Source organism: Alligator mississippiensis, chromosome 11 (assembly GCF_030867095.1).
Source record: "Alligator mississippiensis isolate rAllMis1 chromosome 11, rAllMis1, whole genome shotgun sequence".
Taxonomy (NCBI): Eukaryota; Metazoa; Chordata; order Crocodylia; family Alligatoridae; genus Alligator; species Alligator mississippiensis.
Window position 1 is genome coordinate 39,443,867 of NC_081834.1, and position 13,961 is coordinate 39,457,827.

Genomic DNA, 13,961 nt, shown 5'->3' on the forward strand with positions numbered 1-13,961 from the left:
ACCCGTGAAGGTTTCCCTCACTTGCTGAAGTACCCCCTGAATTGGTGGGTGGGAGACTGATACACGTGTGTGAGAATCTTTGCATGTCTGAGAACTGGGAAACCCCTATGGGGGTTCCCCTGCTTGCAAATGCCTGCTCCAAACTGGGGCAATGCAGCCTGCTAGGCCCCGCCATGGGAATCCCCCACAGGGGGATTCTTGGGGCCTGCCTCTGCAAGCATGCCTGGGGAAGGCCCTGCAGGGGACTTCCTGGGGCAGGCAGTAAGCAAGCAGACCTCCTTCCTATAAAGCCTCACAGACTGTGACTGCTTTTAGCTGGGGCAATGTTTTTGGGCACTTGTAGCATGACTAGGGGTAGGGACATCTGCTTGCAAATCCTGTCTCCATAAACATGTTTATGGCACCCCAGGCAGATGTCTGTTTGCTCCCTAAAAGAAAACTGCCCAGGGACCCCTGCTAGGACAACAGACAAGAATCCTTTCCAGGAAGGGAAACGCCCAACCGCTGCTTTAGGCTGAGCACTTTCCTGAGCTCAGAAAAGTGAAACAACCTGTCTCACTCCCTTCTCAGAGCCATGGCTGCTGAGAGCCCTCTCGAAAGTCTCCAGGATGAAGCCACCTGCTCCGTCTGCCTGGAGTTCTTCAAGGATCTGCAGATGCTTATGGACTGTGGGCACAATGTCTGCGGGGCCTGCATCACCCAGTGCTGGGAAGGGCTGGTGACAGATGTCTGCTGCCCTCAGTGCAGACAGAGCTTTCCTCAAAGGAACCTGAGCCTAAAAAGGCAGTTGGAGAATGGTGTAGAAATAGCTAAGCATGCTCCTGAGGGCACCGAGGAGCAAACAGGGTCTGGGGAGCCCCAGGAGGCTCTAAAACGGCTGTGCACAGAGGATGGAAGCCCCATCTGTTTGGTGTGTGATGGATCCCTAGCACACCCAGCTCCACCCATAGTTCCCATAGAGGAGGCTGCGCAGGAGTACAAGGTAGGGAACCACAGTCCATCTAATGCACTAGTAGAGTAAGTAAATCCAGTGATTCATAATAGACATCTCATTATTACAATTAAAACTCATACAATTTTTTTAAAATCTGCAACAAAAATGGTAGAAAACAGTTTATTCATTTGAGTCTGACTGACAGTTGCAGATCATAAAACAGTTAGAAACCTGGGAAGTCACAGATGAGAAAAATGGTTCTGAACCTGCTAAAGTTAGAAACAGTTACATACAGCGCTGGAAAGAGAAAGGGATTGGGCACTTTCAGCAGACTCAATTCTAAAACCTGAAAATCACAAACAGGTGGCCAGGCTGACAAGACAAAGATTTTACTGAAGTTAGAGACTAAGTCCTGAAAGAGCAGGGGTTTTCCAGCACCTACAGAGAATCAGGAAAAAAGAGACTCATACAAAAGAAGGGCTGGAAAGGATCTCAAGAGGTCATCTCTAGTCCAGCCCCCTTCTCAAGGCAGACACAAATCATCCCATGCAAGCACTTGTTTAACTTGTCCCTAAAACCCCACAAGCAACTCTGTCACAATGCTGTGGGACATAGCCCAAGGACACCAAGAACCCCCTTACCTGCTGCAGATAAAGCAGGAGGACAAGGGCAGATTTCTGTGCTCAAACTGGAGCTTAAAGTGAGAGGACTGCAGTGTGAAGGTAAATAGTCCCTTTTACTGCCCACCTGATATTATGAGGCTACTTTAATTGTAATATTGAAAGCCAATCTCCTAATTTTATCCAGCTGTGGTCAAACTAGTTGTAAGCATTTCTCACTTCTGTCTTACTGGATAAATGCTACCTCTCATCTTTATCCTAGTCCTACTGTTCATTTTGTCTATGATGTTTCCTCGCCTCTTATCACTTCCTTTGCCCATGTGCTTGACGTCAGCTAACTAGCTTGGCCTCACTTATCCTCATCTACTCCTATGCAACATTACAGAGTTTACTAAAGTCTACAGAGGCAGAGGAAGAGGGGGGCATGGAGATGGGAACTTTTAAAGTAGCTATAGAAGCTGATTTTTTTTCTAAAATCAATCTCCACTGAGATATAAAGGAATCACTGGAAGAACTCAAGTCATTAGATGATGAATGAAGTTTAAATCACAAGAGCAGCAAGACTAGCCATTGAGCATGGGAGTTAGAAACACAGCCTCTGAATTAGAGCTTTCTAGACCTTAAATGCTGGAGACAGCAAATGACAGAGGAAGGGTGGAAAAAACCTGGTCATAACCAGTTCGGTCTCCCTTTCAGCATCCAGTGTGACACAGGAGACCGGGCAAGATGAACCTACGGTCTGGCCTAGTAAATGGCATTTTTTTGTTCTTATGTATGAACAGATCAAAGCAATTGCCAGTGTCCTGAAACTAACTCCTGAACTCCAGCAATTGATTGCACTTCCTAATGCCATGGACCTACTTGGGTCTCCAAGGAAATCTAGTCTTGGCATTTAGGTAGACTAAAAAAATTCCCACACTTCCACCCCCCAAGTTGAAACCACAAAAATCATCTCAGGTGCCTGCCTACTCTGACTTCTCTGGTAAAATAGCCCAAATCATTTCTGTTTCTTCAGGAAAATCTTCAGGCCTGTTTGAAGACTCTGAGGGAAGAGCGAGACAAGTTGCTGCAAGTGAAATTGAGCGGAGAGGGGAGAACCCAGGAATATCTGGTACGTGCCCATTGTCTTCAGCCTGGAGAGGGGACCTGGGGGAGTGTGTTCGCAGGTACATTCCCCTGGGGGTCTTTGTTTCTTTTTTACCCAGTGTGGGTTCCTGAGTCTGTGGGTGCACTCACACTCATTTGGTTGTTTTACAGAAACGGGCACGAGTTGAGAGGCAGAAGATTGTGTTTGAATTTCAGCAACTACGCCAATTCCTAGAGGAACAAGAGCGCCTCCTGCTGGCCCAGCTGGGAAAGTTGGAGAAGGACATGGAAAAGGTGCAGGGAGAAAAGGTCACCAAAATCTCTGAAGAGATTTCCTGCCTCAGTGAACTGATCATTGAAATGGAAGGAAAGTGCCAGCAGTCATCAAGTGACCTCCTGCAGGTGAGCCTGTAGTGGAGACACCTCAGGGCCCTGCACAGTGTGACCCAGCATGTGCATGAATAGTTATTAACCTCTGAATTATGGACACAGATATCTTAGACAGCTCAGCCAGGCCCTGACCCTGCAGCCTGAACAGTGCTGCTTTATGGGTCTAATTGTAAAATGCTTCCCCTGTGTTCCCCAGTGTGTGGCATGGGTGACTCACTTTGTCTCTCTCTCTCTCTCTCTCTTTCTCTCTCCTTTCCACTTTCCCTTCTAGGAGATCAGAAACACCCTGAGCAGGTACGTGGCTGCACTTCACTCCGCTGCACATTGCCTGGTGCTGGGGTTGGGGGTGGGAAGGGAGAAGGGGCAAGAAGACCATATTAAGCTGATATTTCCCTAGGACTCAGCAGCACAACTGATGAGGCAGGTCACATTCTGGGCACAAATCTCCCTAGTTAACTTAACCCTGAGGTTTCTCTCCTTTATCCAGAACTTAGGAGACATCTGGCTTCTTAGATAGGTTACTGTGAACCTGAAGTAACTTGCAAGGATGTCACCTCCTTGAGGGGCCTGGCTGCCTCACATAGCTGAGAGCAGGGGCAGACAATATACTCCATTCATTGGTTACACCTCCTCAAGCCAACAGTAACCAAGAGTCTTGCCTCCCTTCCCCTCTCCTTCCAAGAGTTGTTAAAGATGCTGTAACAGGGAACCCTAGCCCTCTTACTAGGAGGCAGGGCTGCCCCTTTAAGACCAGAGTCTATAGGAACATCAAGTAGCAGGAGGGTAGGGGTTAAAAGCCCGACCACCCAGGCTGGTCATCTGACAGGAAAAAGAGAGGGTTCTGGGCCCATATAAACCCCAGAGCGGAGACTGGCAGGAGGAGGTCTCTGGCAAGCTGCCAGGGGACAGAGCTCCTGCACAGCAGAAGTACCTGGGAATGCTGTGGCTGCTGGCCAGACTGTTGCTATGGGTAATGAGGCTCCAGGAGTCTACAAAGTACTCAGTACTCAAGGAGCAGTTTGGGGGTTTTATGGAGTCCGAGGGTGGCTTGTAGAACTTACATTATATTATAGTCCAGGGGTTCATATTTATGTTGTTGTTTTATCCAGTGGGCCGGCCTGAGGTTATTGGGGAGGCAGGGGCCTCATTGAGGCACACTACTGTCCACAGCCCCAGTGCCAGGGGGCACAGCGACAGGGGATACAGATAAACATCTATATACCATCTGCAAGGCATGGGCCACCATGTAGGGGAGGTTTGGAGTGGTGGATCATAACCCCTAGTGTCGGGGTAGTAAATGGGCAGCTTCCCACCTGAGTAACATCATAATTATTGTTCCATCAAGGCATGGCAGGAAAGAAAGGTGGGTAGGTAGTCCAGAGACAAAGGGTCAGGCCTACTTCAGACAGGTCTGGGGTTGGACCCCTGTCACAGATGCCGATTGAGTAAGATGTGTTCTGGGGCTCTTGATTTCATACTAAGATACCCAATACCCACACCAATAGGCTCACTGAGTAATCAGAGATCCTCTCTTTCCAGGTGTGAGAAGGGGAAGTTCCAGCACCCAGGGGAGCTGTCTCCTGAGCTTGGAAGGAGACTCTGGGATTTCTCCCAGAAAACCCTCATCCTCCAGGAGATCCTGAGAAAGTTCAAAGGTGCCAAGATGGGATCTGGGAGGGGATTTGAGGACAAGACTCTACAGCTGTGGACAGAGATGGCTCTGACCAACTGACTGATAACTCAATTAGTCATAAAACAGGGAGTGTCAACAACTTGAGTAGATGTAGCAAGGCCTAGGCATCAGCACATCTCGCGTTCATTTACCCTGTGTGGCCACGTCCAGATGAGGGCAACCATGCAGTATGTGGTGCCACAGACACATCTGCAGTGCCACACACTGCACATTCAGGAACTGCCTGCCTTGCTACCTTGCAGCATGGGGGGTGGGATGGAGGGGGCTCTCCCAGGGTAAAAAAACCCATGTGGAAAAAAGTGGAGTGGCTCATGTGGCTCCGGTGTGTGTTGCCCAAAACCAGAGCCTGGCTTGCCGGAGCCCTGCGCCTGCTGTTGGCCAGACTCTAAGCTGCAGGAACACTGTGCCTTTAGTTTCCCCAGCCCCCAGGACCCCAAGTAAGGCTGCTGGGGCCAGCAACTGTGCTGGGCCCAGCCTCCCCTACCCCACCTGAGGTAACTTGCCATGAGCCAGGGGGTGTATGACACAGGCCTTCCCAAGGGACAAGTAGCAGTGGCACAAGGTGTGCCACTGCTGTTGTCCCTGGGAAACCAAACATCCACGCTCATCTGGAAGCAGCCTGTGTGCACAAATTTATTAAGGCCCAAAGTTAACCAGAAACCCCCAAAACACAACACAGTCGAGTGTGAGTTCCAGAGCTGTTTATCATTCAGAACTGCTGATGGGCAGAGTTGGTGGGAGCCTCTTTGCAAGGCAGGCCTGAGCATTGACCTCCAAGACAGAGATCCTAAATCAATCTGAATCCACATCTGAAATGTGGACCCAGGTGTCCAGACTGCAGGGGGCTGTAGGGAAGGTGTAAGTGTTGTGCCATCTCCTGTGAAATGCCTTCAGCAGAGGGACCTCTTCTCCCAACTGTACAGCAGCTCCAGACACTGGGAGGGTTCCTGGGTGTCTCAAAAGTGTGGTGGAGGTCAGATCATGGATGGAGGCCATGTCCTGGCAGAGGCTGCACCTCTGATGTCCTGCCCCATTGTAAAGCACCAATGGGACTGGAGCAGATCAGCAATGGTTTTCTGACCTCAAGATGCCCCCAGTCTGTGCCAAGGTCTGTGCCAGCCCCCACAGGCTCTGAATGGGGGAACTGCAAGTTACTGCCCTACTATTGCTTTACCAGTACAGAGTTGGAAGTGGCCCATGGAAGTGGCCTCCTTCACTTGGAGACTGGAGATGGGATAAAGAAAGAGCTTTCCCTCCGGTTTAAAGGTGCTGTCTTCTCTTCTCTGTCTCTGACTTGCATCTGCATCTCCCTTCCTTCCTCTCTTGCAGGGGAAGCAGGGAGATGCAGAGGCAATGGCTGATGCCACAACAAGTAGCAGTTTTCAGTAGCTGGGGTGGGGATGCTACAGTATCTGTGCTCAGTCTCAGGTGCTTAAGAAAGAGAGGCATCAACTGGTTGGGGATATTCTCATCAACCAGACAGCAAGAAGTATAATGTCTTTTTACTGCAGACACTCTGATATCTGACCTGGAGAAGAAAAGGGGAGATATGCAGGAAACGTACACCAAGGGTAAGCTTGGGCAGAGACTGACATGAAAGTTGCAAGAAATTCCCAGAATCCTCCACAAACCCAACATATTTTCTCTCCCACCAGCCCTCAAACCCCTGAGCTGGAGCCTGGGCACTTGGATGTGTAGCTGTTAGATTCAGAGGTGAGAGCTGGCAGGAGTTCTCATTTGGGACTGCCATGTCTCCCTCCTTTCCCCTGGCAGAAGTGCACCCCTGCTTCTTCTGCAGCCCCCACCCCTCCCTCTGTCCAAGCAGCTGCTCACAGATCTAGCTGTCTCCTGCCACCAGCTAATCCCCTGTCACTGCTCAAGCAGCAGTCCTGCCATGCTGCCTTGTCATCTCCATTTCCCCACCTGGGAGTGGAGGAGACAGAACGGCTGCCTGCCTCCTCTGGCTGCCCTCACGCACAGTTTAGGGAATTTTCCTGCCTGTGTCCCTACTGCTGGAAATGGAGCAGCCCCTGCAGGGGAGCCAATGAGCAGGGGCAGGAGTGGCTGCAAGAGCCAGGCTAAAGGTCTTTTTTTTTTTTTTTTTTTTTTTTTTTAAGGAAAAATGTTTGTGTCCAAAGTCAAATCAGCCATATCAATTCTAAATCCCCTCAATTTCAAGAATCATATGTGACCCTGCTACCGGCAAGCATCCTCCATCCCTGCCTGGTGCTTCAGATGATTCAAATCCTTTGGTGGGCATGTTACATGCAGGCCCAAGCCCAGAGGCTTGGGGCGCAGATGCCCCAGAGTTTTGCTTGCTCTCAGCTATATGGCCACAAGAGCAAGCTAGGGAGGAGTTTCCCACTTCCATAGTCATCATATAGATTCATAGATTCATAGATGTTAGGGTCGGAAGGGACCTCAATAGATCATCGAGTCCGACCCCCTGCATAGGCAGGAAAGAGTGCTGGGTCTAGATGACCCCACCTAGATGCCTATCTAACCTCCTCTTGAAGACCCCCAGGGTAGGGGAGAGCACCACCTCCCTTGGGAGCCCGTTCCAGACCTTGGCCACTCGAACTGTGAAGAAGTTCTTCCTAATGTCCAATCTAAATCTGCTCTCTGCTAGCTTGTGGCCATTATTTCTTGTAATCCCCGGGGGCGCCTTGGTGAATAAATACTCACCAATTCCCTTCTGTGCCCCCATGATGAACTTATAGGCAGCCACAAGGTCTCCTCTCAACCTTCTCTTGCGGAGGCTGAAGAGGTCCAGTTTCTCTAGTCTCTCCTCGTAGGGCTTGGCCTGCAAGCCCTTAACCATACGAGTGGCCCTTCTCTGGACCCTCTCCAGGTTATCTGCATCCCTCTTGAAGTGCGGTGCCCAGAATTGCACGCAGTACTCCAACTGCGGTCTGACCAGCGCCCGATAGAGGGGAAGTATCACCTCCTTGGACCTATTCGTCATAGCTGAGATATTCCCACTAGAACTGAAAGTGAGAGGCTAACTATGCATTACCTCTGTCAAGGTACTACCCCCTGCCAAGAAAGTGATTTTCCCCTACCAGTAGGAAAACCACCTTGATGGTCATGGTATTTCCCCTGCCAGGCTAGGATGATGATTTGCAGGGTCATCTCTGCTCAGCCTCAAAGGGCCCAGAGCTAAGGCAGCTCCTGGGGCCCAGGTTATCCTAGCCACAATGGGTCTGCTGGGGAGGGTGAGGAACGGCCCCGTCTGCCCCAGGGCTGAGCTCTGCCCTGACGCTGTGATTCTGTCTCTGCAGTGAAGGTGACTCTGAATCCAGACACGGCAAACCCCTGGCTCCTCCTTTCTGCTGATTGGAAAAGTGTAAGATTGGCAGACGCACAGCAGGACCTGCCCAACAATCCTCAGAGATTTGACTTGTTTGAGTGTGTGCTGGGCTGTGAGGGATTCACCTTGGGGAGATACTTCTGGGAGGTGGAGGTGGGGCAGGGGGAAGCCTGGGCTGTGGGCGTAGCCAGAGAGTCAGTGAGGAGGAAGGGACTGATCAACTTTAATCCCGAGGGAGGGATCTGGGCCGTGCAGCTCTGGCTGGGTCAGTTCCGGGCTCTCACTGCCCCTGATCGCACCCCACTTCCCCTGGGCCAGGTGCCCAGCAGGGTGCGGGTGTGTCTGGACTGTGCAGGAGGGCGGGTGTCATTTCTTGATGCTGATACTGAGGCCCCAATCTTCACTTTCCCGCCAGCCTCATTTGCTGAGGAGAGAATTCATCCCTGGCTCTGGGTAGGGCCAGGAGTATTTCTGGGGACTTCTGAACTCAAACTATGCCACTGAGATGGGTGTGGAACATACCAAAGGAAATGGATTTCTCTGGCCTCAATTTTACTGGTCCCTATAACCCTCTCCTCAAGACTTCCCTCTACTCAGCCGTCCCTCCCACCCTGCATCCCAGGAGGTCTCAGAATAAGCCCATGATGTGTTAGTACAGGCAAATGAAAGCCACTGCGGTGGGTGTCTCAAGGCCCAATGGCTCTGGAGGACACCAGCAGGGCTGCCAGGGTTGTCAACTTCCTATAAATGTATGGATGCTATAAAGAAAACAACAACCCTGTTGCACCATGTTGTGGGTGGCCACGCAGGGTTCAAAGGGCCAACCAGGGTTGGGAGGAGCGAGTAGAACCCAGGTATGGACTGGGCCAGGAGGCCAGGAGCAGGGAGTCAGAGGGCCAGGCATGTAGAGTAGGTAAGAGAACCAGCAGAGAACAGGGACCAGGCATAAGTTACATTAAGAAGGCAAAGGATCAGGCAGAGCACAGAGGCAGAAGGTGAGCCAGGTCATGTGTCTGGGTCAGGTAGCCAAGAGATCAAGCGGAGAGCCGGCAGATGCACAGGCTGTAAGGACCAGCAGGGCAATCTGGGTAGGGGTTGAGTCCTATTGCCCAGATACTCCTGGCTCTGGACCAGGGGTTTATGTGGGAGGGAATGAAGTGTCAACTGATCCTGGCTGGCCACTCTGGTGGCATGGAGTGTGCAGGTGGCTAGACCTAGGTGCAGGTCTCTGGACAGCTTTGCTTAGCCTAGAGGGTCAGTTGGAGAGGTGGCAGACCAGAAAGAGTGCCTGATCTGGGCAAGTGGAGGCTCTGGGTTTGAGGCTATGGCTGAATACAACCCTAAAAATGCCTGTCTGTAAAAGTCTGGAAAGATGTTATGCCCTGTGTAAAAAGCAAAGGAGCCACTGCTGCTCTGGAGGGCTCCATCAGGGCTGGCTGTGCAGTGTCCCCTGTGGGAAGCCCCAGCTTTGGAGCCAGGAGGTATGCATGCAAAGTGCCTTTTAGCTTCCTTTGCCAGGGAGGTGCCCATGTGTGTGGGAGCTGGATCTTTCCTGGGGGAAGCTGCCTGCCTGTTTGTGTTTGGGTTGGGTTTAATGTGCAGACAAAGGCCCCTGCCCTGGAGGTTTCCCAGATCTAGAAGACTCCCAGGTCCCATATAGGGGTAGAGATCTCCCTCCCTGAGGCTTCTCTGACAATGCCAGCCCTTTTTCACCATCTTGCACTGGGCCCCTCATCTCTGTATAGTCATTGAAATCTAAATAAACATCTGAAACTTTCATTTTTCCAATGGTTTTGGCTCCTTGGTCTTCACTCACTCTTTTTTCTCCTTTCATCTTACCGGCTCTGGGTTCTGTTCCATTCTTGTGGCTCGTGTGTCAGAATGTCCCCAGTGGGGTGGGCACCTTGTTTCTTTGGACCGCCCTTCCCACCTTGGCCTTTCTGACCACTAAGAAATTGGAGTTTAAAACATTAACCTGGTTTATATTTACATTGGAGCCCTACTGCCCCACCCTGGCAGGAGAATTGAGTATGAGGTGCCCGTCTTCAAGAAAGACATATCACCTGGAAAAGGGAGAGGAGATTGACATCATGTATCTGGACTTTGAAAAAGCCTTTGATCTGGTGTCCCTTGATCTCCTCATGGAAAAATTGGCCAACTGCAGCCTCAGCTATATCATGGTTCAATGGCTGGGGAATTGGCTCTGAGGTTGAACCCAGAGAGTGGTAGTCGACGGATGTGAATCATCATGGCACTCCGTGACCAGTGGTGTCCCCCAAGGCTCCATTCTTGGACCTGTTCTCTTTAACGTCTTTATTAATGATGTGGACACTGGTGTCAGAAGTGCACTGGCCAAGTTTGCCAACGACACTAAACTTTGGGATAAAGCGTCCACGCCCAAGGATAGGCTGGTGATCTAGGCTGACCTGGATAGGTTTAGAAACTGGGAAGATATAAACGTGATGAACTTCAATATGGAAAAATGCAAGGTACTCCACCATGGGAGGAAAAAAACCTACAGCACACTTACAGGCTCAGCAGTGTTATGCTTGCTAGCACCACAGCCAAAAGAGACTTGGGGGTCATAATAGATCACAAGATGAACATGAGCCACCAGTGCGATGTTGCAGCTGGTAAAGCAAACAAAACTCTGGCTTGCATCTATAGATGCTTCTCAAGTAAACCTCAGGATGTCATCCTCCCGCTGTACTCAACCTTGGTGAGGCTGCATCTGGAGTACTGCATCCAATTATCAAGGCTCACATTTGCGAGAGCCCGGCAGGACAAATTATGCTGAGGGGAAACCAGCATGGGTTCGTAGCAGGTAGATCATGCCTGACTAATTTAGTCTCTTTTTATGACCAGGTTACAAAACGCCTGGACGCAGGAGTAGGGGTTGATGTCGTATACTTAGACTTCAGAAAGGCCTTCGATAGGTTATCCCACACCATACTGGTAAACAAGTTAAGAGGCTGTGACTTAGATGACTACACAGTCCAGTGGGTGGTGAATTGGCTAGAGGATTGCACCCAGAGAATCATAGTGGATGGGTTGGTATCGACCTGGAAGGTTGTGGGCAGTGGGGTCCCACAGGGCTCGATCCTTGGACCGATACTCTTCAATATCTTCATCAGCAACTTGGACGAGGGAGTGAAGTGTACTCTGTCCAAGTTTGCGGATGACACAAAACTGTGGGGAGAAGTGGACATGCCGGAGGGCAGGGAACAACTACAAGCAGACCTGGACAGGTTGGACATATGGGCAGAAAACAGAATGCAGTTCAACAAGGAGAAATGCAAAGTGCTGCACCTAGGGGGGAAAAATGTCCAGCATACCTACTGCCTAGGGAATGACCTGCTGGGTGGCACGGAAGTGGAAAGGGATCTGGAGTCCTAGTGGACTCCAAGATGAACATGAGTCGGCAGTGTGATGAAGTCATCAGAAAAGCTAATGGCACTTTATCGTGCATCAGCAATGCATGACGAACAGATCCAAGGAGGTGATACTTCCCCTCTATCGGGCGCTGGTCAGACCGCAGTTGGAATACTGTGTGCAGTTTTGGGCGCCACACTTTAAGAGGGTTGTGGATAACCTGGAGAGGGTGCAGAGAAGGGCCACTCATATGGTTAAAGGCTTGCAGGCCAAGCCCGATGAGGAGAGACAAGGGCACCTGGACCTCTTCAGCCTCTGCAAGAGAAGGTTGAGAGGCGACCTTGTGGCTGCCTATAAGTTCATCACAGGGGCACAGAAGGGAATTGGTGAGGTTTTATTCACCAAGGCGCCCCCGGGGGTTACAAGAAATAATGGCCACAAGCTAGCAGAGAGCAGATTTAGACTGGACATTAGGAAGAACTTCTTCAAGTTCGAGTGGCCAAGGTCTGGAACGGGCTCCCAAGGGAGGTGGTGCTCTCCCCTACCCTGGAGGTCTTCAAGAGAAGGTTAGATAAGCATCTAGCTGGGGTCATCTGAACCCAGCACTCTTTCCTGCCTATGCAGGGGGTCGGACTCGATGATCTATTGAGGTCCCTTCCGACCCTAGCATCTATGAATCTATGAATCATCTATGAATTCCACAATTCAAGAAGGATGTGGAAAAGCTTGAGAGAGTTCAGAGGAGAGCCACGTGCATGATCAGAGGGCAAGAGAATAAGCCTTATGATGAAAGACTGAGAGCCATGGGACTCTTCAGCCTGGAAAAGTGCAGGCTCAGGGGTGACCTGGTGGCAGCCTATAAGTACATCAGGGGTGTGCATCAGGATCTGGGGGAACACCTGTTCACCAGAGCGCCCCAAGAGATGACAAGGTCCAACAGTCACAAACTCCTCCAAGACTGTTTTAGGCTGGACATAAGGAAAAACATTTTTACTGTCTGAGCCCCCAAGGCCTGGAATAGATTTCCCTCCAGAGGTGGTGCATGTACCTACTCTGGACTCTTTTAAGAAATGTCTGGATACTTATCTTGCTGGGATCCTTTGACCTTAGTTGACTTCATGCCCTTCAGGCGGGGGGCTGGACCCAATGATCTTCCAAAGTCCCTTCCAGCCCTAATGTTTATGAAATCTATGAAACCTATGAGGGTGGTGGTGGATGGAAATCCACTGACTTTCCCTTTGCAGAACTTTCCCCTTGCTGGAGTGGCATGATGGGGCCTTCTGTATCACAGGGCATGTCTACACGAGACACTTTATTGTGTCGTAAAGGTCACTGTCTACATGTGCTACCAGCAAACTTGCCCCCAGTCAGCCAGGCAGCAGGGGGTGGGAGATTGCTCCCTGTCCCCTGGAGCTGCCTGCTGCCAGGACAGGCTCTGCTACTGTAGCCCAGGTGGGAACAATTCCCCCCTGCCCTGGCAACAGGGAGCTCCAAGCCCCCGCTTCCCATTCACAATCCCAGAGTGGGGGCTGGGAGCTCGTTGCCAGCCCCAGCTACACAATTGTCCCAGTCCCCACTACCCAATCATGATCATGGAGCGGGGGCTGGGAACTGTGTGTACAGAGAGAGTTCCCTGCTCAGCCTGGAGCTGGCTGGGACCTGCCCCTGACCTGGACAGTTCCCTACCAGCCTCAGGCTGCTTGGGGGAGTCTGAATGTGCAGCCTGGAAGTGGCTAGGGACTGTTCCATTTTGGGCAGTCCCCAGCCAGCTCCAGGCTGCATGTGCACACTTCCCTATACAGCCTGAGGCTGGCCAGGAACTGTCCTGGTCAGGAGCACGTTCTAGCCCCATGCCCCAATTGGGCAATCATGGCATAAATGTTGGAAAGAGCTACAGGGGAGGAGCAGGTCCCAGCCCCTTGCCCTGATCTGCCGATGGGGCAGTTAGCAGCAAGCATCCTGAGGAAAGAGGGGCAGCCCAGAGTCTGGCTGGTATTGCAGCTTAAGCAATTGGCGGAGCAGGGGCTGGGTGGTATCCAGGAGGCTACAACTTAATCCCTTGGGGGCAGTATGTGAAACACAGGTCAACATTTAGACGGCCCCCTGCTATAGAGGAAGGCAAAAAATGCTATAGTACTTACCAGTCTGACTGCAGGATAAGATTCCTTCTTGAGCCCAAATGTGGAAACTGGTCTGACCTGGACAATAGGGGCAAGACTGGTTTCAGTCTTAGCAGGGGTATTTGCACACCCCAGTCAAAATCCCGAACCTTGGCAATAGCCAACAACCAGTGCTTCTGAGGAAAGTGCAAAAAACTCAAAACAAAAACCAAAATACAGTTACCTCTATCAACAGGAAGGCAAAACACTTTCTGGCCTCATGTGGCAACCAGCAAAGCCCAGAAGCTTGGGAAAAACCAACACCTCCATTCTGCTCTGCTACCTGAGAGTAGCAACCATAACTTCATAAACAGCACCCTCTTACTGGACAATCATAAATCCCCTTTCTGTATCTCCTCCATAAACTTATCCCAGCTCCTTGAATCTTCTTTCATAA

At 50.9% G+C, this 13,961-nt stretch overlaps 1 protein-coding gene across 1 annotated transcript; it reads left to right on the plus strand.

The window, feature by feature from the left end:
* Window positions 1–574: 574 nt before the first annotated feature.
* LOC102574397 (zinc finger protein RFP-like) lies at window positions 575–9,812 on the plus strand. Its single transcript, XM_014599935.3, has 7 exons — window positions 575–982; window positions 2,570–2,665; window positions 2,812–3,042; window positions 3,302–3,324; window positions 4,570–4,685; window positions 6,235–6,294; window positions 8,005–9,812. The coding sequence occupies exons 1-7, from the start codon at window positions 575–577 to the stop codon at window positions 8,535–8,537; spliced, it is 1,467 nt and encodes a 488-aa protein (XP_014455421.1). The 3' UTR covers window positions 8,538–9,812.
* The last annotated feature ends 4,149 nt before the right edge of the window (window positions 9,813–13,961 follow it).